The 25,349-nt window shown below is 35.4% G+C and overlaps 3 protein-coding genes across 4 annotated transcripts; all 3 read right to left on the bottom strand.

Annotated features, from left to right (window-relative positions):
* Positions 1-1,826: 1,826 nt before the first annotated feature.
* Positions 1,827-5,178, bottom strand: LOC147281929 (Sulfite exporter TauE/SafE family protein). The gene is made up of 12 exons (XM_086247786.1): positions 4,809-5,178; positions 4,492-4,651; positions 4,115-4,315; positions 3,967-4,028; positions 3,822-3,867; positions 3,671-3,726; positions 3,504-3,590; positions 3,370-3,420; positions 3,035-3,274; positions 2,740-2,833; positions 2,495-2,635; positions 1,827-2,390 (listed from the first exon to the last, which is right to left on the bottom strand). Exons 1-12 carry the CDS (start codon positions 4,974-4,976, stop codon positions 2,308-2,310), a joined length of 1,389 nt encoding a protein of 462 aa, XP_086103912.1. The 5' UTR covers positions 4,977-5,178; the 3' UTR covers positions 1,827-2,307.
* Positions 5,179-18,161: 12,983 nt separating this feature from the next.
* Positions 18,162-19,686, bottom strand: LOC147281928 (uncharacterized). 2 transcript variants are annotated; one of them, XM_086249013.1, is made up of 2 exons: positions 18,883-19,686; positions 18,162-18,755 (listed from the first exon to the last, which is right to left on the bottom strand). In XM_086249013.1, exons 1-2 carry the CDS (start codon positions 19,684-19,686, stop codon positions 18,264-18,266), a joined length of 1,296 nt encoding a protein of 431 aa, XP_086105139.1. In that variant the 3' UTR covers positions 18,162-18,263. The 2 variants fall into 2 exon arrangements, with proteins under 2 accessions (XP_086105139.1, XP_086105140.1); XM_086249014.1 differs by having other exon boundaries at positions 18,940-19,686.
* A 2,157-nt stretch (positions 19,687-21,843) lies between these two features.
* On the bottom strand, positions 21,844-25,149 carry LOC147281927 (Exostosin family protein). The gene is made up of 4 exons (XM_086247204.1): positions 24,552-25,149; positions 23,445-23,668; positions 22,866-23,214; positions 21,844-22,730 (listed from the first exon to the last, which is right to left on the bottom strand). The coding sequence occupies exons 1-4, from the start codon at positions 24,981-24,983 to the stop codon at positions 22,062-22,064; spliced, it is 1,674 nt and encodes a 557-aa protein (XP_086103330.1). The 5' UTR covers positions 24,984-25,149; the 3' UTR covers positions 21,844-22,061.
* Positions 25,150-25,349: the final 200 nt, after the last annotated feature.

Below are 25,349 nucleotides of genomic sequence, written 5' to 3'. Positions count from 1 at the left end.
ATAGATTTGCAAACTGTCATACTTCTTGAAAATTTGTTTCCAAGGTTACAAACCAAAGAGACATGCTAACCAAACTTTGTTCTCCATGTGGGTTGGGGAGCTTCTTGGCGTCCCAAACATTCTATTCTATACCTCACAATCAATCACAACATTTGAAGAAATATATATACAAGATGTTGGTCTCCATGTGGACTTGGGAGTGTCTTGCCGTGCAAAACATTGTAACCCCCCCAATCCCATGTGATGTGAGGCACAGACAAGAGCTCCAAATCATGTTCAAGGAGGCACATGTGCTCTTCAATCTTCATGATGATCCTCCCAAGAAAAACTCTGCCACACATGTCCTATTCATTCCACAAAGGAGCATTTTGTGGCTGAAGTTTCGGATTCATTCAATTCATGTAGAGCAGCCAAAGTCTCTTGTTGTTGGGGCATTGTCAGCAATCAGCATCATCGGAATTAAGTTCTTGTCACTATTGTAAGTTTGTGGTATGATGGGAAGATATCATCACATTTGAAAATATCTAATGGTTTGTAAATCTAAGAAATTTATGTGCTACAACCATTATGTGGCATAATATGACTTTTTTTTACTAGGGTATCGATTTTTCACTATTAGATGTACAACCACTGTATTATAGATGTACAAAACATCTTAAAATGGAAAAATGGATCCGTCAAAATCAAAAAATTAAAATGTTTTTATATGCTGTACCATAAAATTTTCCCTCTATTGTTATTCTCTGATTAATACTAGCAAGAACTAGGGCTGTAAATCGGCTCGATACAGCTCGAGTTCGTATCGAGTTCGGCTCGAGCTTGGTTCGTTTAAGCTCGGCTCGAAAACAAACAAGCCAAGCCGAAGCTCGCTCGTTTAAGAAACAAGCCAAGCTTGAGCTTTAGTATGTTCGGCTCGAAAAGCTCGTGAGCCGCTCGTATTTTCTAGTTTATATGTTTGATATCTCATTTTTCATAGCTTATATGAGGACTTGCTATTTTTATTTCCTACTTTATTTTTGTAATGTTTGGTTATAAAACTTCTACTATCTTACGTCTCTTTTTTAATGAGAATTTTTGCAAAAGTTATAAGTTATCAATGTTTAGATAGAATTATTTGGTACAGTTGTATTTCATGGAAACCATATTCATCTATATAGTGTTTTAAAGAAGTCTTTGGTGCCTATCTAATTTAATTAACAATATATATTAACTTTAAGTTTAAAATTAACATATTATAATACTTTTAAGAAGAAAATGTTCAATAGAAATTAATATTTTTTAAAAATAGTAGTTAATAAAATATCTTCGATAAAATTCTGTTAAAAAGCTCGATACAGCTCGAGTTCGTATCGGGTTCGATTTTTTTTTAGCTCGTTCGAGCTCGGCTCGTATAAGAAACAAGCCAAGCCAAGCTCAAGCTCGAAAAATTTAAAACAAGCCAAGCCTGAGCACAGTGGTATTCGGCTTGGCTCGGCTCGTTTACACCCCTAGCAAGAACCACTTCTAGGCCTACCAACACCAAGTCCTATAGATGGCAGTTGAGAACAGGGCCTGGGGGGGAGTTAAGAACCAAACAGTCTACATCAAAATCTAGCCCAAAAGAAGCCAACTTAAAATACTAATCTATCAGCAGCCATTTATGGCTCTCTGTAGATGTGTGGCTTCTGCAAGGCCACGGTTTGATTGTATGAGATGAACCATAAAATTTTTGTACAGAACCCCCACCAACCCCAAACCCTCTAATTAATGCCACATGTTTAGGTCCTATTGATTGTTAGTCCTGCATAGATTTGTCACTCTTTGGAAAGGCACTGCTGCATATTCAATTTTCTAATGAAGAGAAAAAGAACTCAATCTTTTTCCTGTGTTATTAAGATTCAAGACTCATGAATGAGAAATGACCAATACATATAATGAAGTTCATTCAATGAACTATGAAGAGAATAATCATATGCATAGACGGTGAATATATGAGGTGAGGAGATGATGGTGCTAGCCAGTAGCAAACATGCAACATAACCTACAGAAAAGCACACTTATTTTGTATGTGTTAGCCAGTAGCTAACAAGCAATCTAACCCAAACCAGAGACAGAGAGCACACTTGGTTTATGTGTTAGCCAGTAGCTAACAAGCATCCAAACCACAGAAAGCACACTTCTTTTATTTCTTCACAACAATGTTGATTGGGTTGGTCAACTAGTTGTTGGCCAACAGTTCCCATTGGTCTTTTATTTGGTATAAATTTCCCAATTGTATTTTCTTGATTTCCTTCATCTTTTTTATCTTTTCTGAATTGTTGCCAGTGATCACTGACTGCTACAGAAGTCCAAGAATCCCATAAACTCATGATTTTGTATCATTTTGATGCTCGTCTCAATGCCAACGATACCTGAAAAAATTCTCAGAAACAGGAAAATAAGACAATTATCCATGATAGAAGTTGGATTTAAAGGAATGGGAACATGATATTGGGTTCAGAAAATTTTGTTTTACCCATTGTGATAGCACTAGCAAAGATGACACCAGAGAGGATGAATACAATGATGGATGCTCTCTTGAGAATTGTAACTACTTTTCTTACAAGAAGCTGTCCCCAGAAGCCAGCCAAGATAGACACACATGTGAGGTATACAGCTGCAAAAGGAAATTACACATGAAAAATTACTTATTAATCATCAGATGATATGTGTCATAGCCTGCAATCCCAATAAGATTAGAAGACCAGAAATGAAAGCTACCATATGGAATTGGAAACCTCTTAAGGAGGTAGAACTCCACCACTGATAAGGATGCCGAGAATGTCATCACGAATGTAGCTGTTGCACTAGCAACCTGTTCATGGAAATAGCAAGATGGTTAGCCCTAATAAGCTAAAGCTACTGCAAACATCTAAATCATTGAATCATGATCAGAATGGTGGAGTTAACTTGGAATTTCAATGAATTTTACTTGTTTCATGGTGATGTTCATCATATACATGACAATTTTTGAGACAGTATAGCATTTGAAATTCATAAGGTAGAGGTTCAAAACCTGAGGGATGACACCTATTTCAAGGAGGAGAGGGCCAAGAATGAATCCTCCACCGGATCCAAGTAGACCCCCAACAGTGCCTCCCAAGATGCCACAGAGTGCACAAAATGCTATGTGAATTGGAGTCCATGCAATTGAAGCCTCACAAATTGATTCTGTATTCCCTGTGCTCATTCTCTTGTTGTGTTCGTTGTACAACTTGACTGATTCATATCCAAACAATCCGAGTGCTATGGGAAACTGAAAAGACAAATCACAACAAAAGGGTTAAGAAGCCTGTCCCCACAGCACAGATAGAGTTAAGGAACAAGTTGTGCCAATCAAGTAGTGCCTACCTGTAAGCAGAAGAAGACCCAATACCATGCACTGCAAGCATTTACATCATTCTGCACTCAATTTAAAAGTATTAGAAAGATATACAATCACACACACACACACACACACTCTCACAAACACACATAGTACTTGCCTTGAGGACTTGAAGAAGTAGGAAAACAGCCCACACAACAAGTAGCACTATTACTCTTTTCCACCTAAGGTTGAAATATAGTATTTGCTGGAAAGAAAAAGACAATTTTCAGTGTCTCTCACATGAGAAGATGGACCATACAGCATTATAAGCCAGTATGTGCTCACCGTTATTGATTTCTCTTCTCTAGGAATCAATGGCTCGTACTGTGTATCAATTAGAACTGCACATTACAAAAGACAGTAGATTCCCAATTCAGGCACAGAATGAAATACTAAAACACACACACACAATCACACAGATGTTCTTGTGTCATACGTTCACCCCGAGAGTTAACCATTCCTTGCTGCCTTGCCATTTCTTTCTGCAAAATTTTAAGAAATTTAACCATAATGAAATGAGTAAACTTTTGAGAATAAGGTTCAAATATAACAGATTAGCAGTTTAAATTGTGAAGTGTGACCTTTAAAATTGTCTCGTCCTTCCACATCTCAATTCCTTTAAAACAAGACCTTGATGAAGTACCTAATGCAATTACTTGGAATAAATTTCAATAAAAATACAAAAATGGGTGGGATGGGAAATAAATATTGACTGTCATGTTTACAGACCCATGAAGAGAATAATGATGAGGACAGTGATGAGCCAGTAGGGGAAGACAACACTGAGAGCCACACCAAGGGTGATGCCAAGCATGAGCATAGGCTGGAAGAGCAGGGCCAGGTCATAATCTATAATGGGCACTTCTTTTGTTGGATGGGGCACTCTCAAATTGTACCACACTGATGATGCTGATGCCCCCATTATCATACCTGCAATGGAATTAATCCAAATTGATTTCAGCAACCAAACATACACAAATCATAAAAGACACTCATTGTTAATAACATAACACATAAAGAAAGAGAAATCTATAGCCATACATGTAATAGAAACCAAAAAGATGAAGGAATTGAAATAAGACTGTGAAGAGAAGTAGTGAAATTACATTTGGAAATAGCAGCCGCGGACTTTGTGTCAAATCCAACAACCAAAGTAAGCATGGGGACAAATATGCCACCCCCACCAACCCCTCCCACAGTCCCACATGCCGATCCCAGAAAACCAATCACTGTTGCAAGCACAAGTCTCCAATTTAACTCCAACTCCTGCACTCAAAAATTAAGATGACCAATAAGTACCTATTACCCAGAAAGCAACACTCTGTGTTTTCCTCATAATATATATGCATGTATGTACATATTTAGAGAGGGAGAGAGAGAGAGAGAGAGAGAGAGAGAGAGAGAGAGAGAGAGAAAGACATACAGGCCAGACTCTATCTGTGCTGGACAAGTGGGGAAGATGGGAATTTAGAGAAGAAAGGCGGGTTTGGGATGAGTTATAATCGTTTTGGTGGGTAATGAAGAGAACAGAGAGAATGGCAACGGAGAAAGTTGAGAGGAGATACAGCACCAAGCCTCTTGTTGTGGCCATCGCTACTCACTCGCAGTTGGTTTCTTTCTCTGATTCTACTACCAACACCAAACAAGCACTACCAACTACAACTACAACCACAACCACAACTACAACCACAACTACGACCAACACTCTTTTTTCCCAAACACCCAGATAGGCAGAGACGTTATTTTCTGATTCAGAACAAGTAATGTGAGAAACAATAACTTCCCTTGTCTTAAATAATGGGCGTTACATAATGAGAGAGAGAGAGAGAGAGAGAGAGAGAGAGAGAGAGTTGTCGTTTAATATATAGAGCACACATTACACATTCACAGTCACATGGGGATCAGATAAGTTTCAAGACAAGAAGGACAGTTTTCAATAAGACATATGCTTGGGAAATATTATTTTGCGCCTGATTGTAACATGAATCGTTAAAATAGTGGATTTTTATTTTATTTTGAATATGTAGTTCATATTATTGAGGAATTCTTGTATGAGTCCGCTTTTATTGAGGAATTACATGATAGTGCAGAGTAGCCTGAGTTCACCCAATTAAAACCTGTTTTTTGGTCTCACTATATAACAATGATTCCTAAGATTCTTTTTGCGTATTAACAATCTAAAAATATAACAGACTGTCGACAAAGAATGTTATCCCTTGGTTTAGATAATGTTTTCTTGCCAAATAATTTTATATGATCAATCTGTCTAATAAAAATACATTTTCATATGTATTTTTTCTATATATAGATGAAACTTTCGTTAAGAGATTCTTTAATAATTTTAGGATTAAGTATAATTATATATCTCAATTATACACTACTTTTCAATTTGGTATCTTAAATTCAAAAAGTTTCATTAAGGTACCTCAACTACGAAACCGTGTCAGTTAGGTAACTCCGTTAGTCTGGCCGTCAAGAAGGCCGTTATCTGATGACGTAGCACACATAGACCCACCACTAAAAGGCTTCATTTCAATTTAGTACCTCAAATTTACAATGTTTTTCATGTTCATACCTTAAGTTTAAAAACTTGCAAATAAACAAATGTTTTATATAGTTTTTATCTCAACTTCACCCCAACTTTTGACTCATCAAATCTCCACAAAAATCATCAATCTTATACTCATTTTGAAGTTATGAATCTCCTCTTTACAACTATATAAAAATCATGCAAAAAGGAGTTATAAAACCCGAGATAATTGGTCACAAAGTAGGCTATCCGAAACTGCCAAATTTTCCAAACAAATTGGCAATTTCAGGTAGCCTAATTTGTGACCACTTATCTCGCGTTTCATTGATTCTTTTTGAATTATTTCTATATGTTGCAAAGAGAAGATTCATAGCTTCAAAATGAGTATAAGATTGTTGATTTTGGTGAAAATTTGATGGGCCAAAAGTTGAAGTGAGGTTGAGATAAAAACTAAAAAACATTTATGTATTTGCGAGTTTTTGAGCTTGAGGCATGAATTTGAAAAATATGGTAAAGTTGAGGTACTAAATTGAAATTAAGCATTTTAATGGTGGGGTCCATGTGTGTCACGTCATCAGATAACGGCCTTCTTGACGGCCAAACTAACAGAGGTACCTAATTGTCACAGTTTCATAGTTGGGGTAGCTTAATGCAACTTTTTAAACTTGAGGTACTAAGTTGAAAAGTAGTGTATAGTTGAGGTATATAATTATAATTTACCCATAATTTTATTTAAGGTGTCCAACATGGAATCCACTTCATATTGTATTACAATAATTCAAACCCTCTATTTTTCATGTCTTTATTCAAAGATTATTATGGCACAAAATTAGACAAACTAGAAACTATAAGATATTAAATTTTGATTAAAAATAGATGAACAAATATTTTCAACAAACACTTGAAATGATGACCATTTAATTAAATGGTTAAATGTTTTTCAATTTATCTAATTTGTTACATGGATGATTTTGTAATAGAAACCTAAAAGTTTAATCACCAAAATACAATGTGAAGTGGATTCCCAAAAGAGATCTCTCCTAAATAAATTTATCAAGGAATCCTTTAACGAAAACTCTCTCTATAACATACATACATGCAAGGCTCTCTATAATGTTTGACACATGAATCTACTGGTTGTTAGTCTAGTAGCATTTCTCTTCCCAATGTTGGGAGAAGTTCTAAATTCAAATCCCTTTTTACCTATATAAAAAAATTTAACACATGGAGCTAAATTCGAATATCAAATGCAATTGTTAACGAGATTTTCATTTACACACAAAAAGTGTTCTAAATTTATTTTATCTTTTATTTAATATTTCTTGGATAATAAATAAATAGTTTAGATTGAAAATCAAACAAAAACAAGTAAAGAATCAGATCCATTGTAAGGTGTCATCCTTCTCTTTTAAATCATCGATCCTAATTAAGATGAGAATCATGACATTTTGGTATAATAATTAATAGGATCCAAAACAGCTTCCTTTTCTAAGATCAATAATTAATAAGATCCAAAACAGCTTCCTTTTTTATTCGCCTAAATTTTCAATCAAATTCAAATTGAGTTTTTTTTTGGCCACTAATTCAAATTGAGTTTGACAACTTTGACTCGCAAGTTTCCTTTTTAGTTGGATAAATTTGACTCATAGGTTGTTGTCCTTTTTTTTTTTTTGCCATAGGTTGTTGTCCTTTAATCACTGCCAGAGTGTAAATATCATTAACGCTGTACTTCTGATTGTACTACACTACACAGATTCCAGGTTCTCTGTCTCATTTAATCTCTCTATAAGTTGGTAGGTCCACATCACTAAGCCTTACAAGTGGCAGTTCCCACGTGGTAGTAGTGGGAACATATTTTAACATATTTTATATATGACAAAAAAAAAAACATATTTTCTTTTAATATCTAAGAAGTAAGAACTTATTTTAACATCACTTTCAAAAAAAAAAAACTTATATTAACATGATAATTCAATAAAAATTGCCTCATAAAAAAAAAATTGATTATGTTTGACAATAATATTAGGGCCAATTTGATATTACTATAAGATAAAACAATTATGAGAAAAAACTGATGTGGGACAAAACAACTCTCCACCTACTTATTTTGAACCCCAAAAAACAGCTTATTTTGGCTCAAGTTTTGAAAATAAGCCGTTTCTACTTTTTTTACCAAATACTTTTAGGTTTAAAACTTTTAAAATAAACTATTTATTTTGGCCACACTTCAATACCAAATTGGATTTACATAACATGTTAATGTGGTATTACAAATTTACTTAAATTATAACATATATATAATTATTAAAGATAATAGTGTAGGATTTGTTATAATATATTTAAATTGTAACACATATACAATTATTAAAAATAAAAATTTATAATTTAGAGTTTAGTGTATACTATTATAATTTGAATTGATTTGTAATACTATGTCAGTATATCAATATTCTAACAGTATTACCATTACCTAGAAAAACTTATCCTTATTAAGGAGCATTTGATAACCGCACAAAAATTTTGAAAATATATTGGCAACCTAAGAAAAACGTAAATAAAAATAAATTTTAACTTAAAGTTGAATTGGTTTGGAGATTTTGTGTTTGTATTGTTTGTGTTGATATTGTATTGAATATGGAGTAGCAAATTTATAAAAAATGTTCAACAATTTTATTTCCAATAAAGGTAAATATGTACGTGCATATGCAAAGATTCTAGATAACAAAAGGGGAAAAATCGGGGTGTCAACATCAATTGGATATATACGATGCATTTTATATAGAAAAAATCAAATAGAAAAAGCAACTACCTAATAAATCATATATTAATATAAATCGAAAACTGATTATACTGCAATATATTCATTGTTTATGGATCAACAAATGTGAACATTTATAAGGTAGTGGACGCCTATATTGGCTACTTGGCAAGTTTTGATATATCTCATGAGGTGTTATTTTCACCCACATGTCTTGTTTCCCCACCTCTTATTATTATTTATGTAAACTATTTAAAACCCCCAAGTTTGAACTTGATTATTTATAAACCTCCACCCTTAATAAAACTATTTTCCAACCCCCTATTGGACATTTAATCTCTCCCAAAACCCCCTAGTCAACTAATAGTTTGACCCATATTTTTTTAATGTTCTAGTTTTACCCTTTTTTAATTTATCCCATTGATTATAACACAATAGGGGTTAGAATCACTCAACTCACTCAGACTCTCTCTCTGTCTCTTTGAGTTCTGTACGTTCTCTCTCTCTCTCTCTCTCTCTCTCTCTCTCTCTCTCTCTCTCTCTCTCTCTCTCTCTCTCTCTCTCCGCGTGGCTGTCCCCGGTGCTTGCTCCGTCGTCCGGAGACGGTTGCCGGCGATACCAGTCCCGATCTTCTCGTCTCTCCTCCCTCTTCCTCCCCCTGTATTCCACTCGCCATGAAAGCTAGCGTCCACGCCGGATCGGGTCTAGGCAGACTCGAGCTCCCTCGCCGGAGATCCGCCAGTTCCGGCGACGAAGAGGTGTCGGACCGTCATGGATGGCTTCCTCTCGTCGTCCTAAGTCCACTGGTGCCCTCAGAAGATTTGGACGACCCCTAAGTCCGCCGTTTCGAAGGAGAGAAGCCGGCGACATCCTCGCCGGCGATCTCTGTTTTCCGGCATCCATTTCCGTCGAGTCAGGTACTAATATTCTTCTCCTCATTGTACTCTTCAATTCTATGTGTTTGGATTGGACCAATTGTTGATGAATCAAAAAACCTCAAATCGAACCTCATTGTGTGTTGTTGTAACTGTGTATTGTTGTAAATGTGTGTTGCTCCAAAAATGTTTGAGTTCTGTGTTCTGCGTTTTGTGTTCTGTGTTTTAGTTTACATTTATTGATTAAACAGTTTCAGTTCGTGAAACAGTTTCAGCTCGTGAAACAGTTTCAGCTCGTGAAACATGAGTTTTAAATGAATTTTGAATGAAATTATGGTTTTGAAATATGATGAATCAAATTTGCAGGTAGAAACAGATCGAGGCAGTGGCGGCTGTCGTTTACTCGTCGCGCGTGAGGTGATCGGATGACGTTGTATTGTTGGCTACTCTTCTCATCTCAATGACTTGTTGTATTGTTGGTTTTTTTTTGATAAGGTTGCTGTGTTCTTTTTAGTGAAACGGAATTCAGTAAAGGTGTAACTGTTTTAGTGAAGTGTAATTGTTTTAGTAAAGGTGTAATTGTTTTTTAATTAAGGTGTAATTGCATTTTAGTCGAGGTGTAATTGTTTCATCACTTAATTTAGTTTCAGTAAGTGAATTCATAACTGAATTCTTCAATTTAGTGTAACTGAATTTCTGAAATTCAGTTTCAGTGTAATTGAATTCTTGAAATTCAGTTTCAGTGTAACTGAATTTTTGAAATTAAGTTTCAGTGTAACTGAATTTTTGAAATTCAGTTTTAGTGTAATGAAATTCAATTTCAGTGTTTGATTTTAGTTTTAGTGAAATATTGAGTTTTAGCAAAAACTTCAATTCAAAAAAAAAAAAAAAAAAAAAAACAGTTTCACCAAAATACAGTTACAGTGACGTCAGCATGTGTCAGCGCGCGTCAGCATGTGTCAGCATGCGTCAGCGCGCGTCAGCATGCGTCAGAAGGGTAATTTAGGATTATAAGTTTTAGGGGGTTTTGAAAGAGTTTCTAGATGGGTGGGGGTTTAGACAAATTTTTTTTGTGAGTAGGGTGTTTAAAATTAGGCACTATTATTATTTTTAAATAATTTAATTATACTTGTCCTCTTTTATAAATTTATTAAAAAGGACATACTAACAGAAAAAAAAAAAAAAAAAAAATCTAAGGCTGCCATGGCTGCCTGCTAAGAGTATAGAAACGTAGATCCACCATTTTCAACATTTTTTTTTACAAAATTGTAAGAATCTTCCATGAATGAACTTCTAACCACTACATCAATTACCTACAAACTTTTACAAAAATATTTATCTTTTTATTGATTTAGAATGATTTAGAAGTTCAATTGAAATTGAGTACCATTTATGCTTAAAAAGTTTTATTTCTAGGCTAAATATGGACAATCTTTCTCCTAATTAAACCAATATCTTAATATTGACAAAAAAAAAAAACCAATATCTTAATAATATGATGTTTTCTTCTACAAGAGTTTAAATTTAGAAATTTTCGGCGAAATTTCGCCGAAAATTTCGATTTTAGAGGGGATCAAAATCGAAACTCATAATCCTCAATTTTTCGTAATAATTTTGCCAAAATTTTCGGCGGTGAGATCGAGGGAGAAAGAGAAGGCAGCGGCAGGGGGCGGCATGGGGAAGATGAGGGAGGAAGAGATGAGGGCTGGACTGAATTGATTTTCGGTGGGTTTTGGCTGCAAGGAGCGGTGGCAGAGGGAGATGAGGGTGAGGGTGAGGGTGGAGATGCAGAGAGAGAAAGATAGAGAGAGAGAGAGAGAGAGAGAGAAGCACAGGCAGCCACAGGAGAAAAAGAAAGGAGAAGAAATGAGAGGAAGGAAAGAAAAGGAGAAAAGGAGAAAAGGAGAGCCACGGGGAAAGAAAATGAAGGAAAGAAAAAAAAAATGAAAAAGAAGGAAAAAAAAAAAAAAGGTTTTCTTTTGATTGGTGTTTGACTGTTTGGGGCTTTTGGACAATTGGAAAGAAAAAAAATGGTTTGGGATTTCGTATGGTCGTTTTGAGATTTCGTTTAGTTGTTTTCAAATCCTAAATCAGTAAACTCTAATACATTTTTATATAAAAAATAATTAAAAATATCCTAAAGGGCCTAAACCTTAATATCTTATACAATATCTTAAACAATATAGAATATAGATTATAAAGTATATATGGTTTAGTGTATAGATTATAAAGTATAAAAAGTATTAGGGTATATAGGGTTTAATTAGTATTAGGATTTCGTGTATAAATTATAGAGTATAAAGAATATACTAATTTTATTTATTCATTATACTAATTTTATTTAACAGTATTTGTCTTTAAAGCGCATTATATTCATCTTATATCACATGAAACTTATTATATAATTTGGTTTCTTCAATGTTTTTTATCAATGTAGTAGATAATATGTTAAATAAACATATGGTAAAGTTTCATCCAAAATTTCTGTATTTTGATAACAATTTCCGTCGTTTCCGTCTAACTTCTGTTGAAATTTAAAAATTTTCGAAATAATCTTGAAAATTTTCATCGAAATTTCCTTAAAACCTAAAATTTTATTCCTTATTCCTCTATTATTCAAACCTCCTACTATTATTAGGATAAAAACAATTACTTATTTGAATAAGAAAATTATGTAAAATATAAACTAAAAAGTAATATCTAAAGAGAGAGAGAATGGTCAATAAAAAAGCATCTAATCTGAAAAAAGGCCTTAATCAAATGGTAAAAAATCCAAATATCTTTCACCAATTAAGTATTCATGATTTCATGGTTGAGGCTGTCATGAGGGTCGGGCTCATTATTTGTGATCCTGCTGCTTTAAATTGTAGACACAACTTAAAAGATCTCCATCAGTCCTTTTCCTGCGGGAATTGAAGACAAATCTACTGTATTGTATCTATCTATTCCTCAACTCAACCTTTATATATATATAATATATATGGATATGTATTTAGGAGAACCTTCTTAATATGCTAGATTTTCTTTTGATAAGAGTAAAATTAGATCACATGTGGGCTAAATTCTTAATGCAATTTAGTTATCCAAATCGTTCATTTGTTAGGTCTCACTCAATGATCATACTTATAAAAAATTAACTAAATTAGAAACTATTTAGATATCTAACTATGATGGAATATATCAAAAAAAAAAAAATTATGATGAAATAAATAGATGAACATAGTATTTTCAATAAACACTTAAATAATCATGATGATTGGAGGAGTTGGTTCAAAGGTGTAGCTGTAAACCCAGGCACCCGAGTTCGAGTCTCTAGTTCGACCTTGAAGCCAGGCAGCAAGGGAGATAAAATCTCTTGTAAATCCCCTAGGTCCAACGTAGATTGCCTGCCTTTGACCGGCCCAAGGGATTAGTCTAGTGCGCGAAATCTAGCCCAGGACACCTTCGGTTACCAAAAACGAAAATAATCATGATGATAATCAAATGAGTTCTCACTTTGTTGATTTTGTATAGAGATGATTTTACATGTACAATCTAAACATTAAGAGATTTTTAATTATTAGTTCACAATGTGAGATAACCTGAATCATGTGATCCCTTTTAATTCTTGTAAATGGATCCCTATTAAAAAACTTCATTTTTATATATATGCCCTATTTCAAAGATTATCATTGCAAAAAATCAACCAATTAAATCTAAACTATTTAGTCATCGAACTGTGGTCAAATAAATAGACGAACACTATATTTCGATAAAAGCATATAAATATTTGTTATTATAATCAAATGGCTAAAAAACTTTAAATTTAGGAGATTTTTTACAAAGATGATCTTTGAAGTAGGGTCTAAAAAATGAACCGTTTGAATTATGAGATTACATAGTATGGTGAGCACAAAAAGGTGGTTAATTTCTTATTAATTTGTTAACCAATTAACTTTAGAGCATTTATGTATATATATACTTAAGTTAAATAAATTGGGGTGGTTTTGGCCTCCTACATGTATCAACTCAATCAACTTTAATTTTCTTATTTTTCTGTCTTTTTTTTTTTTTTTTAGTATTTTCCTTATTCCTCTCTTCTTCACCATTTCAGCTAACTCAAAGATTGTAGTCTAATAACTATTTACTCATTTTCTTTTGTAAATTTAAATGTGGGATATAAATATTGGGGGCGTACTGCATGTGCACTAAAGCCAAACATAAAGGGTAGGTCCATATGAACTGTGATTTTTCTTTTGGGGCATAAAATATATAATAAGCTTTTGCCTTCAATAGGTTCATCAATAATTAATGGTATAGGCTGTATAGCTAGTGGTACTACACTACTACCGATATTGTGGCTAAGGATGATTTTCCATTTTTATTTTATGGAGCTCCATAGTTTATCTTTTTAAACTTATTTTTGGCCAAAAAAGAATCTTTTTAAACTTATTTAACTGGTGTCTTATGCAACAATGCAGATTCCTATGATTAATTACACAATTTACACATGATATTGCTTGCAAAAGCCTTAGCTATATATCTAATAATAAAAATAAAAATCTTGTTTTATTGTTAAAGATCTTATATTGTCAATCAATCATAAAATATAAATATAAATATAAATATAAATCTATACTACACATTTAGTTTCAAAAAAATCAACGTAATCAATGATTAATTTAAATACATAGTCTGATAACATAAATATTCAATGGTTCAGATTAGTAAAGAAACGTTTAAAGTTATACGTACAGTCCAACTGCATATTCAGACTTTATGTTTAAGCATAAAGTAGATTGCTTAGCCAATGTTACCAAACCTACCCTAATTAATCACTCATGCACCATGTTAGTGAACATTTTAACAGAAGTAGAGTGATCATTAATTTAGACAAAATCATATATTCCAAAAGGAACTCAATGATACCATGATATATTGTTTCCAGGCAAGTTGGAATTTATCTAATATAGAGTACAAAATGAACTTAAAAAAAAAAAAGTATAGATGAAAAATACTTGACTCTTGGGCAAGACTAAGGGAAAACTTTTAAATTTTCCAAATTAATGTACATGAAAAATCGAAAGCCGATACACCCTTCCAATATGAGGACCGGACTTGCTCTTGAGCCTTCAGATATGGTCCCAGCAGGTTCAGTGACTGCTAAGAAATAATGATGCATGCTCTTACAGAACAATTAATTGGGCCTTCAAATTGATCCAAAGTTGGGTAAATTGTGTGTTCCAGAACATACTGGCATATATTCCTTGTCGTTGTCTTAATGTGCAGACAAAGTGATCACTGCGAGTGGGTTAACAAATCAATTAATGAAACGATATTTCGGTGGGTAATAATGGAACGATATTTTAAACATCATCATCGATGGATCGTCTTAGGCTAATTAATTAACCAAGTTTATATATAGGTATTGTCCGTACGAGTCCCCTTGTAATATTGTTATCCTCGATCTTATATTTAAGAGTATAAACTCATTTGATTACCTAGTGGACTATATTTTCAATACATGTGAGACGTGTAGATCGTATCTTTATTAGAAAGATACACGGTATATATGTGGTTAGCTACCAAATTTTTTGGAAACCGACATATAACATTGTTAATTTACATATTATAATATGGGTAAATTATAAATTTATATTTTTAAAATATAATATTATTAAATATACATATGTTATAATATATGTAAATTAGTAACACCATATTACAGTCTATGATCACGCTTTATTCGTCAATTGAGGTAATATAAATAATTTTATTCCATAATTAAAAACACCAATATATCCTTGAACAAAAGGCAAAGGCCATTCATAATTAGATTAATTGAATGAAGAACTTTTGCCTTACTTTTGTTTTGAGGTAGACTAGATAATTAATTCTCTTGTATACATAAAAAGAGGGATTAATGATAAATTATATGTCTGATTATGTGACAAATAAAACATCACTCTATGTTTAGCAAAAATTAAGATTGATCATATGTTATTATTCGTATTGTGTACGTACATGTGACGTTAACATGAACATGCATGTACCAAGATATTCGAGACTGACCTGGTTAATCAGAATTAACGAATCATTTGAATCTTTATACAACATTTCTCAAACAAAACCGGTCTTTTAGAGAATGTCAGTGACAGTGGAGTTCATATGTGTCAGCTGAGAAAGTGTCCAATATTTTCAACGCCTTAAATTATGCTAAACTCCATGATTGCTGAGCACAGTTCAAACTCTATGATTACTAGGTACCCAGATTATAAAATTAGTACTCTATGAATGGTTGCCTTTACCATACTTTTAACAAGTTGGGGTCACAGATATGTACTTCAAACAATTAATTAGTGAAAAGGATGTTAAATTTGAATTATTTTTCTTTTGTCATTTACCTGTGATTAGTGGTAGGCTGGTAGCATATGTCACAATATCGTGAGTTCGTGACTACCTACTAGCTAGCAAGAATTAATTATTTAGTGGCCAAAAAAAAAGCAAGAATTAATTATTTGATCATTCTCTGTGTTACAGTGTATACTTTGTCACTCACCCCTTAATGTTTGAGAAGGGAAAAGAAACCACAGCCAAAAATTAAAAGACAAAAAATCCAACAAAATACTTTAACATTTATGAGAATAACTTACTTGTTCCAGGGACAGGTGGCATCGCTCATCTCTCACTCTTTTTTTATATTTTTATTTTCTCTCTTTCTAAGTGTGATACCACATGTCTCTATTAAAGTATTTTTTAACATTTATAGATCACTATCATTATCTTATTATTATTTGGGAGTCAGAAGCCCCAGGAGGCTTCGTTAAATTTGTCTGACCAAAATAAAAAAGTGGTAAGAAAATGCTCTTCTCATTTGGTGATAAAGTCAAAACCACACAATAACAAAATCGTTTTAAATTTGCCTAAACCATCTGTTAACGCCAAAATTTGATTCAATAAGGATAAAAGTGTAAATTACAATTACACATAAGAACATAAGAAATTAAACGTGCTCAATTATCCAATTATTTTCACTATAATGGTTGAGAGATTACAATTACATCAAGAAAGTTGTAAAAGTGTGAGAGTATAATGGAGAAATAATGAAATGGGATCAAGATGTACCATTTGTGAGTGGGGATAAGGGTCCCTCTCTTATAGAGAAATATGACCCTCCCTTCTACGAGATTATTTTATGTAATCGATACACTGTCACGTAGTGTAACTAATCTAACGTGTGATAATATGACTGAATGTTATTAAAATTATACCCTATTAATATAAATATATCGTCTAATAATACATTTACACGTTAGATTGGTTACATCACGTGATGATGTATCGGATAGAGCTAATCATTTTTCCCCTTCTACAACATCATTTTTGGGAGCTTTATTGTATCTGTTGCTTTGAAATAACAATTTCTTTAAATTTCCCCAAAACGAACTAGGCAACATCATGTACAAATTTCATCAATGTAATTAATAAAAAGATACAATTTGTCATCAATTCCCAACGTTAACTTATTACCAAATTAAGATTGTAAATAGCAAAGTGAAAAATGACTCAAACTATGAGTACCGAATCATAATTCATCGATTCAAGACAACAACATTTGTACATTGTACCATCCGGAAATGCGAATGGTAGGGCAAACCAAAAAAAGCACTCTTGCAATGATTTCCTTTTGCCATGTGCTCTATTAATCAAGCTTTTTAGATTTTAGCCGCCAATTCCTGTAGAGTCGACGCAATTAAGTCCTAAATTACGTAATCCCTCTTTTACCCTTTTGGCCTTTTTCCAACACAATTGGAATCACTCTTCGTAATGATTCCAAGAAATTTTATAAGGCTGTCTTCGTCTTTACCCCTCGCGCTTTAAAATTTTTAAGGAAAATTTCCCAACATTGATGTATTTGACGTGACCCATGTAAATAGTTTGAGGAAAACAAAGATATTTAATTGTTAATTTTTACAACTTGGATGGTTATCCACTTATCCCCATAATCATATCATTTTGTTTTTTTTATACAATTGTCACTTTAACAAATCACCAACCTGTAAAGTTCTCGGAATAAAGAAAAGTAACAAAAGACAAGCATACAAATTATAGAGTACAAAAATTGTAATCACCTAAACATGCACTGTTATCCTTTACAAAAACTGATTTTGTGATATTTATAGATACCAAAAACTGTTTGAATACAATACCAATCTTTGACTCACATAGTTACATAAAAATATCTATATTTTTCAATCTGATTTTATCTACTTCTTGGTGTTCTACAAATTTTAATTTGCAACTACTACCAAGTTGCTAAGCCTCCCTTTCTTACATATGTTTTATTTTTGGATATTTTGGCAACTGTCCAAAGTTTCTCTTTCTAGTTACCCAAGTATATCCATTATTCTTGAAAAAAAAAAAGTATATCCATAATTCTAGGATTGGGTTGCGTGGTTGACTGTATAAGGCGACTAAAGTTAGGGAAGTCCCCATGGGTTGTTAGAGTAAGGGTACTTCAAATTGGGCTTAGCCCGTGAGATTTTCTCAAAGCCCAAATATTCTTAAAACCCCAGAAATACTATTCCATTGACAACATTAACATATACAAAATACAGAGGACAAACTCCAAGCCAATTTATGTCAACGAAAAACGCATTACCAAAAACGAACAGAAAAAAAAAAAAAAAAACATTATTAAAGTCCACCACTACCTAGCACCTACGGTGGACGCGATCACATCTTGCCCTGGCGGTCCACGCGCACTTTGCCCTCCTCATCCGTCACGCGCCGCTCCACACGCACTTTGCCCTCATCATCCAAGCGGCCCACGTCGTTGAAAGTCTGACCGAACATCTGGTCCGAGTTTCTGAGAGCGGAGGCCATCGCACCTGGGCGCGTGTCTTTTAGGTCGATCTCTACCTCTACCTTCTCTACGGGAGCATTCGTCCTTTCCGTACTCCCGTGCGCACGTGCGGCACGTGACTCCTCCACCACGTCAGTTGGGTGAGTCAGCTTATTCTTAATGGCCTCGGTCACGGTTCCAAGTGTATTGAATATATTTCCCTTTGCCGCGCTCCCTCTATCAGCCTCAGTTTCATGGGCCTCGCGGGCCTGGTCACGGGCCTGTTGGGCCTTATCGCCAGCTTCGTCCTTGTACTGCTTGCCTTGCAGCTTCAACTCCTCCATCTTCCTCCTCGCTTCCTCCTCAGTCTCGCTCAACTTCTCCTGCACGTATTAAAACCAATCACACAATTATAATTTGAAAAAACCAAAAAAACAACATGACCAATATATAGCAAAGTGTTTGAATAATGCCAATTTAAAAAAAGAACAAAACCAACAACATGTCAACCTTGGTTTTCTCGGCTGTCTCCGCAGTCTTCTGCTTGGTTGCCTCCTTAGTCTCCACTGCCTTCTGCTTGGTTGCCTCTGCAGTCTCCGCAGCCTTCCCCTTGGTTTCTTCTTTCTTACCGGTCAAGTAATCCATAGCTCTCCGAGCAGCACCGGCAGCAGAGTCCTTGAGCTCACCCAACTTGGTCACAGTCGTATCCTTTCCTTCTATCGCTTTCTCAGCTGTGTAATCCTTGGTGTCCACAGCCTTCTGCGCTGTGTAGGCCTTGTACTCACCAGCTTTCCCCAAAGTCGTATCCTTGGCCTCCTTAGCTTTCCCCAATGTCGTATCCTTGGCCTCCTTAGCTGTCTCTGCAGCATAGTCCTTGTACTCTCCAGCTTTCCCCAATGTTGTGTCCTTAGCCGCCTTTGCCTTGTTGGCAGCATAGTCCTTGGTCTCCCTCGCCTTCTCGGCCGTCATGTTCTTATACTCGTCCATCTTCTGAGCCGCAGCGTCCGTGGTCTCTTTGGCCTTCTGGGTGGTGGCCGCGGACCCTTCCCTCGTGGACTCCGCAGCATCCTGGGTTTTGCCAACTACAACATCTTTCGCCTTCTCCGCCGTGCCCGCCACCGCCCTCAGCACCGACCCAATAACTCCAGGCCTCTCTTCTTGCTGCTGCTGACGTGTGGGATTCACATCCGTCTCGACCTTAGCCACGCCTTCCACTTCATTATCTCTTTCTCTGTTCACGTCTCGCAGATCAGCCGCCGCCAGCCTCACCGCTGCCTCCGCGCGCTCCTCCTTGAACTGCCTTGACGACGCCATTGAATTTTTGACTCGATTTCAATTTCTCACACACTTAAAACGTACTCGATCTTTTGCTTTAGCTCACTTTCTTTTTATCTGTTGGTACAGTAGCCCGTCGAAGGAGATGGGCCTATATAGAATCGGGGTAGTTGTCTTTAAGTGACACGTGGAGTGCGAGTATAGTATTCCTTGCCACGTACAGCGATGGGCTAGGAGATTGACACGTCGTATTGCATGCAAGGAGCTGAATGGCAATGCGGAATGCAATTCCCCATAACTTGACGTACGCTTGTACGTAGTGTGAAGTTTTAGGGACTCGTCGGTGGTGGAAGGGAAAGGGCTTGCATTCCACGTGTCCCGCCAGGTGGCATATTGGGATATATTGTTATGCCTCTTTGTTCGGTTCTGATAGTGGATAACCTTTCGGCTGACCATGCAATGTTAATTGGACTGCATTTGGTCTAAGGATATGGATTAATAAGACTCTAGTCATGGGTCGGTCATGGTCAAGGCATGGTAAATGTTAGAAAGTGTAACATTTTTTAAGTGAAACATTTGTCTCACCATATAAAATCATTTTTAAAAAAAAGATTAACACATACATCAAAATATAAAATTAACTTTTTTTTAGAAAAAAAAGATTTCAAACATCTCAGTAACAAGCTCACAGCGTTTCACTATGAATTCTTCTCTTTCAATTCATACAAATATTTCATAATTAACGAAAGGCTCGTGACACATACTGGCTATCTCAAAGAGTGCACTTGGCAATTGGCATGCTCTTTGCAGATCGATATCTGACACTTGTATAGATCAACCTTGTATAGATGTCATGGTCTCCCAGTTAAAACAAATTATAACAGCTATATCAGAATTAATCAACTATAGCATGAATCAGCAGTTGGGTCCTTTAGGTGATGATTGTGTGAAATCATACGGCCAGTTAAGCCAAGGCCTAGAACAGGCGATCAAAGAAATAAAAAAGCAGCGTCGTCAAGCTCGATCACCATTTTTTTTTCTTTGGTGCCTGTTGTAGGCATTGCCTGTTGCATAAGAAGCCATAATTTGTGTTGGGTTGGGTTTGATGATATTTAATTTCAAGGAAAATACAGGAACAGAGTAAATTTTCTAGAGGAAGAAAAAGAGAGAATCGTGTGATATTGTATTAATCTAAATGAATTGCACTTAAGGAGCTTTTCGTCTTTAATATTTATACAAGAGAGACTAAGCCTTAGGCTATACCAGACTTACTAAAATAACCAAAACGTACTGATTCTTGCTAGCCAATCAACCAATTGTGTTTATAAAAAATGCTGACTCATCTCGCGGGAAACGTGGCCATGCAAGAATCTAACAAAATAGAAAACACAGAAAGTGTGCCATGCCTCACTTAACATTTTCTTGATCACACCAAGAAGCTTACTCCATACAAAAACCCATTTCTAGGCTGCAAGTCAGTTTCACGGATGATTTGGTGGAGCAAATTATTTCATGACCAAGAAGGCACAAAATCATGGCTGCAAGACTTGCCTATTGACTAAAAGTCTGAAACCCACTCCATACCCAAGGTGGAACTATATATTATGTCATGCATTCCCAAGTAGGAACACCACTTACTACCTGCATAATTTAAAACAAAAAAAAAACAAAAATTAGTTAGTAAGTTGTTGGGTCCTAAACTAGAGTAGATTCACAGTTGGAATTTTATATATTGGGTGTAATTCTAGCTAAGAGCATAACAAATACTGTAATGCAACATTACTAGCTTCCACCACATTGTGTCAAATCTTCCTTAATGAAGTACTGGAAAGTGGGCATTTCACAAAGTCATAGAAGTATGATATAAGAAAGGGGTGGTGTTGAGAATTCAAAGTCACTGTAAAAGATCCATTACTAAAATTTACAATCAAGGAATTGGAATTCCCCATTTGTCTTTGTCATGGTAAGAGGGTCAAGCTGCCATCAAATACTCGAAAGTAGGTAGGAATTAATTGTTAAACAGAATGAGTTCCTTGACTCTTTGCACATTCAGTACTATTGTAATTTTTTGTTTTGGTGAAACATTATGGTGAAATTTATAGTGGTATTTCATCCAATAATTGGTACGAAAACTTCTCTTAGGGCCACTTTATAAAAAAAAAAAAAAAAAAAAAACAACCTGTAGATTGTAGATTGTAATTTATTTTCTACTTCTTACACCTGGACAGGTACACACAGAAAAGAATTTCCTCACCTAACAGGCTAGGGCCACCACCTCTACACACCAAATTACCCAGCAGAATGTAATTTATTGTCTACTTCTTACACTTGGACAGGTACACAAAAAGAAAAGAATTTCATCACCTAAAACAGGCCAAGGTAACCACCTCTACACACCAAATTAATAAAAGGGCTTATTGATCATCATATACTCTGACATTGAGTCTTCTTAGCCAAACAGAATGGAGGATCATGTGGAAGACATCAAAGCGCTTAGGAGGAGAATTGACCTCAAAATGTCTCCTTACTTGTACCACTCTCCTCTGCATTCTTAGATACTGCCTTGTGGAAATGCTCATTAGTATTTTCTTCAAGTTGGGAATGTCATTCACTGAAACCTCAACAGAGAAAGACTTCCAATTCAAAATGTCACTAAATGGTGGCACATAGTGGTCTGAAATCAGCACTGGAACACACCCTGTGTAGATTGCTTCCACCACTCTTGGGCTTGCAACTTCATACCCACTTGGGCAGAGGCAGTACTTGCTCTTTTTCATCATGTCATAGTAAGAAACACCCTTTGGAAGGTACTGATGCACCCTCAAGTCCTCATCCTTGTTTTCCCAATGCTCGAGTAGCACGGGCCTAATCGGTCCATGAACTCCTCCGGCAAAGAAGGCCAGGATTGAGCGTAGCCTTGGAGAAGGCCCGCCAAGGAAGCCGTGCGTGTCACCAGTTTGGAGATTGATTTCCGGAAAGGACACATCCTTGGTGGGGTTGAACCCTTCTGAGGTATTTGCATTGCATAACACTCGAATGGAGTTTTTTCGTAGATAAGGATGCGAATTTGAAGTTTCTGGCCCCTGCAACAGAAGACCGAATAATTAAAATCGCAATGCTTAATTATTTGGTTCTAGCATATATTTGTGCTACATACTTAGCATTCATGTTGCAATGTGATAGTAATTGATATAAATTAAGCAGTAAGAGTACCATACCCAATCATGGCAAGCAACCATAAAATGGTCAGCTCCAAGGCTTCGATTCCAATATGGATATTTGCTAGACACAATATTGACATAATCTCTTACTGTCTGTCTAATGGGACTGAAATCATGTGAGTCGCGCACATAGACGAACCGGACCAACATTGTCACACTCAAGGGAAGAAAAAAAACTTGTGCTTTTTCAGGATCTCGGGTCCGAAATTGCTTATTCACCTCAATTTCATGTATAAAGTTCCCCTCCATGGAGTATATGCTCTTGCAAGGGCCATTATGAAACAATGGGGGTTCCCCTTCTGCGTATACAAAGACCTTGAACCGTTTCTCCATTTCCAAGTAGCTCCTGCAATTTCAAAGGGATGGTACTTAACAGTTAACACCGAGGCATAGACTTAATTACAAGAATAAGAGCAAATGGCCACTTCATTGTACATAATTTGTTTTACACCTGTAAGTATCACTTTTGCAATGACACATATGTTTGGAATAATGAACATTGAAATATCCATGCAATTGAACCTTTCCATGTTTGACTATATGATAATTAATAATCCTCAAGGAGTAGGTAGGCACCTGTGAAAGGCATTGGCATTCCAATACATTGGACCATTGGGAATGTAGTCTGCATCATGTGTTTGATTTTCAAGTTTAGCTTCTCTTATGGCGGCTCGAGCTCTTCGAAGACGGGCCTCCAGCCACCCTAAATTAGTACTAATCTTTCTCTGTGGTCTAGCTTTCGTGTCAGAAGCAATATGATCAGTTTCATTCATGGGGTCGTCTTTCTTTGTCCCATTGATCTATTGAAGTGATTAATGGTTAGATTTAGAGATTTACTATTACCAAATTCATTTTTTAATTTTGACCAAAAAAACAAAATTCATTTTTAATTAATTTTCTTTTAAATAATTATAAGAATCCAGAAATAATCAAATTACTTACAGGAAGGACAACCCTTTGAAGACAAATATCAACAATCTATGATGTGACCCATTAATGATGAGTTTGATACGTTTACCAATTATAGTCCATATCACAGGTTGGGTCACATGTTGATACAATTAATACCATATGGTCCATATCACCCAGGATAGTATTCAGTACAATTCTTTCCAAGTAAACAAATATCAATTGAGTAGATGAGCAGAGGCACGCAGAGTGCCGTAAAGGGATTATGCTCTTAAATTAATTTATTAGTACATCATTCACCAAAACCATAGGTTGGTTATGGGAAAAAGGGGCATTAAATTAACTTTGACAGCAAGCAACTTCTACTAGACCTTAAAACATGTAAAATGCATGACATACATAAATATTATTAGCATTGGACTATATTTTTTCTTGAACCTAACAAAAACTTGAAGTAACAATATTAAGCCAACAATTATACAGAAACTGCTGGGAAAGCATAAGCCAAACCTTTTATTTAAAAAAATGAAAATAAAAGAAAAATTAGCATAAATCCAAGATCCAAATAAAAAACCCCAGGAAATAAACTAATTAAATATGTTATAGCAACAAAAAAAAAAGATTTTTCTTGAATTAATTCTCGCTGTAAAAACCAAAAGCTTATATCAAAGAGATGGCAAAAACAAGCAAGCAAAAAGCCAAAATTAAAGGAATTAAAGCGTGAAGAATAGGAAAAGAACTTATGCATAAAATTATTAAGATGGAGGGTCTCACGGGTTGTTGAAGTGAAGATGGTATAGCTTTCTCTATGGCTAGTGGAGGGGAAGAGGAGCGATTTTGTACAGAGTCATCAGAGTGAGCTTCTTCTATGTTGTGCATATCCACCACAACCACCGTGGACCTCAGACCCAAAACGTCGTCGTCTGAAGGATGAAACTTTGAAGAAGAATTTGCACCACCACTCATATTTGAAGAAGAAAAAGAAAAAGAAGTGGAAGGAGAAGATGGACCAGTTGAGGTCCATAGCCAGGGGTTCACAAAAACCCAATTGGAGGTGTTCGGACCCAACAAAGAAATCAACCCAGAAATCACAACCAATGGAACTATAAACATCAAAACTGTTGTATATGATGATGATGATGATGAACAAGAAGACCAACATGCAGTCCTAGTACTAGAGTACCATTTTTTTGTACTATTCGCCATGTCTAGCTAGTAGTACTAGTACTAGAGCTCTGAGGGAGCTTTTCCCAAACAGTGTGTATTTATGAAGGTGGTGTTGTTGATCATTTGATTCAGAAGCTAGCTACTTAATTTCCTTGTTTGTTTGTTTGCCAAAAGTGGGAGTGTTTTGAGGTGTGGGTTTGGTTGGGTTGAGTTGAGATTGGGAAGGACGACGTTTGGTAATAAATGGATGCACCCTCACGCCAAATGTCCTCTCGCTTTGCCCTCTATTTCCGAGTTCCTCATGCAACTTTTCACGTTTCCCATTTTGCCCTTCGATCTTATCGTATATTGTATATCTTAGGATACTTCCATGCACCCCTCTACCACCGACGGCTTTATTAATTT

This window comes from Dryas octopetala, chromosome 6, assembly GCF_963921425.1.
Source record: "Dryas octopetala chromosome 6, drDryOcto1.1, whole genome shotgun sequence".
NCBI classification, from domain to species: Eukaryota; Viridiplantae; Streptophyta; class Magnoliopsida; order Rosales; family Rosaceae; genus Dryas; species Dryas octopetala.
This window is presented reverse-complemented; position numbering and strand designations above follow the sequence as displayed.

Coding starts and splice junctions, on each gene's coding strand:
- LOC147281929 (XM_086247786.1), bottom strand. CDS start 4,976: ATGGCCACAACAAGAGGCTTGGTGCTGTATCTCCTCTCAACTTTCTCC. Junction 4,652..4,808: donor GCACAGATAGAGTCTGGCCT/GTATGTCTTTCT, acceptor TTTTGAGTGCAG/GAGTTGGAGTTAAATTGGAG. Junction 3,421..3,503: donor TACTTCTTCAAGTCCTCAAG/GCAAGTACTATG, acceptor AATTGAGTGCAG/AATGATGTAAATGCTTGCAG.
- LOC147281928 (XM_086249013.1), bottom strand. CDS start 19,686: ATGGCGTCGTCAAGGCAGTTCAAGGAGGAGCGCGCGGAGGCAGCGGTG. Junction 18,756..18,882: donor AGACAGCCGAGAAAACCAAG/GTTGACATGTTG, acceptor TAATACGTGCAG/GAGAAGTTGAGCGAGACTGA.
- LOC147281927 (XM_086247204.1), bottom strand. CDS start 24,983: ATGGCGAATAGTACAAAAAAATGGTACTCTAGTACTAGGACTGCATGT. Junction 23,215..23,444: donor AATGCCAATGCCTTTCACAG/GTGCCTACCTAC, acceptor TTGAAATTGCAG/GAGCTACTTGGAAATGGAGA. Junction 22,731..22,865: donor TGGTTGCTTGCCATGATTGG/GTATGGTACTCT, acceptor CTTCTGTTGCAG/GGGCCAGAAACTTCAAATTC.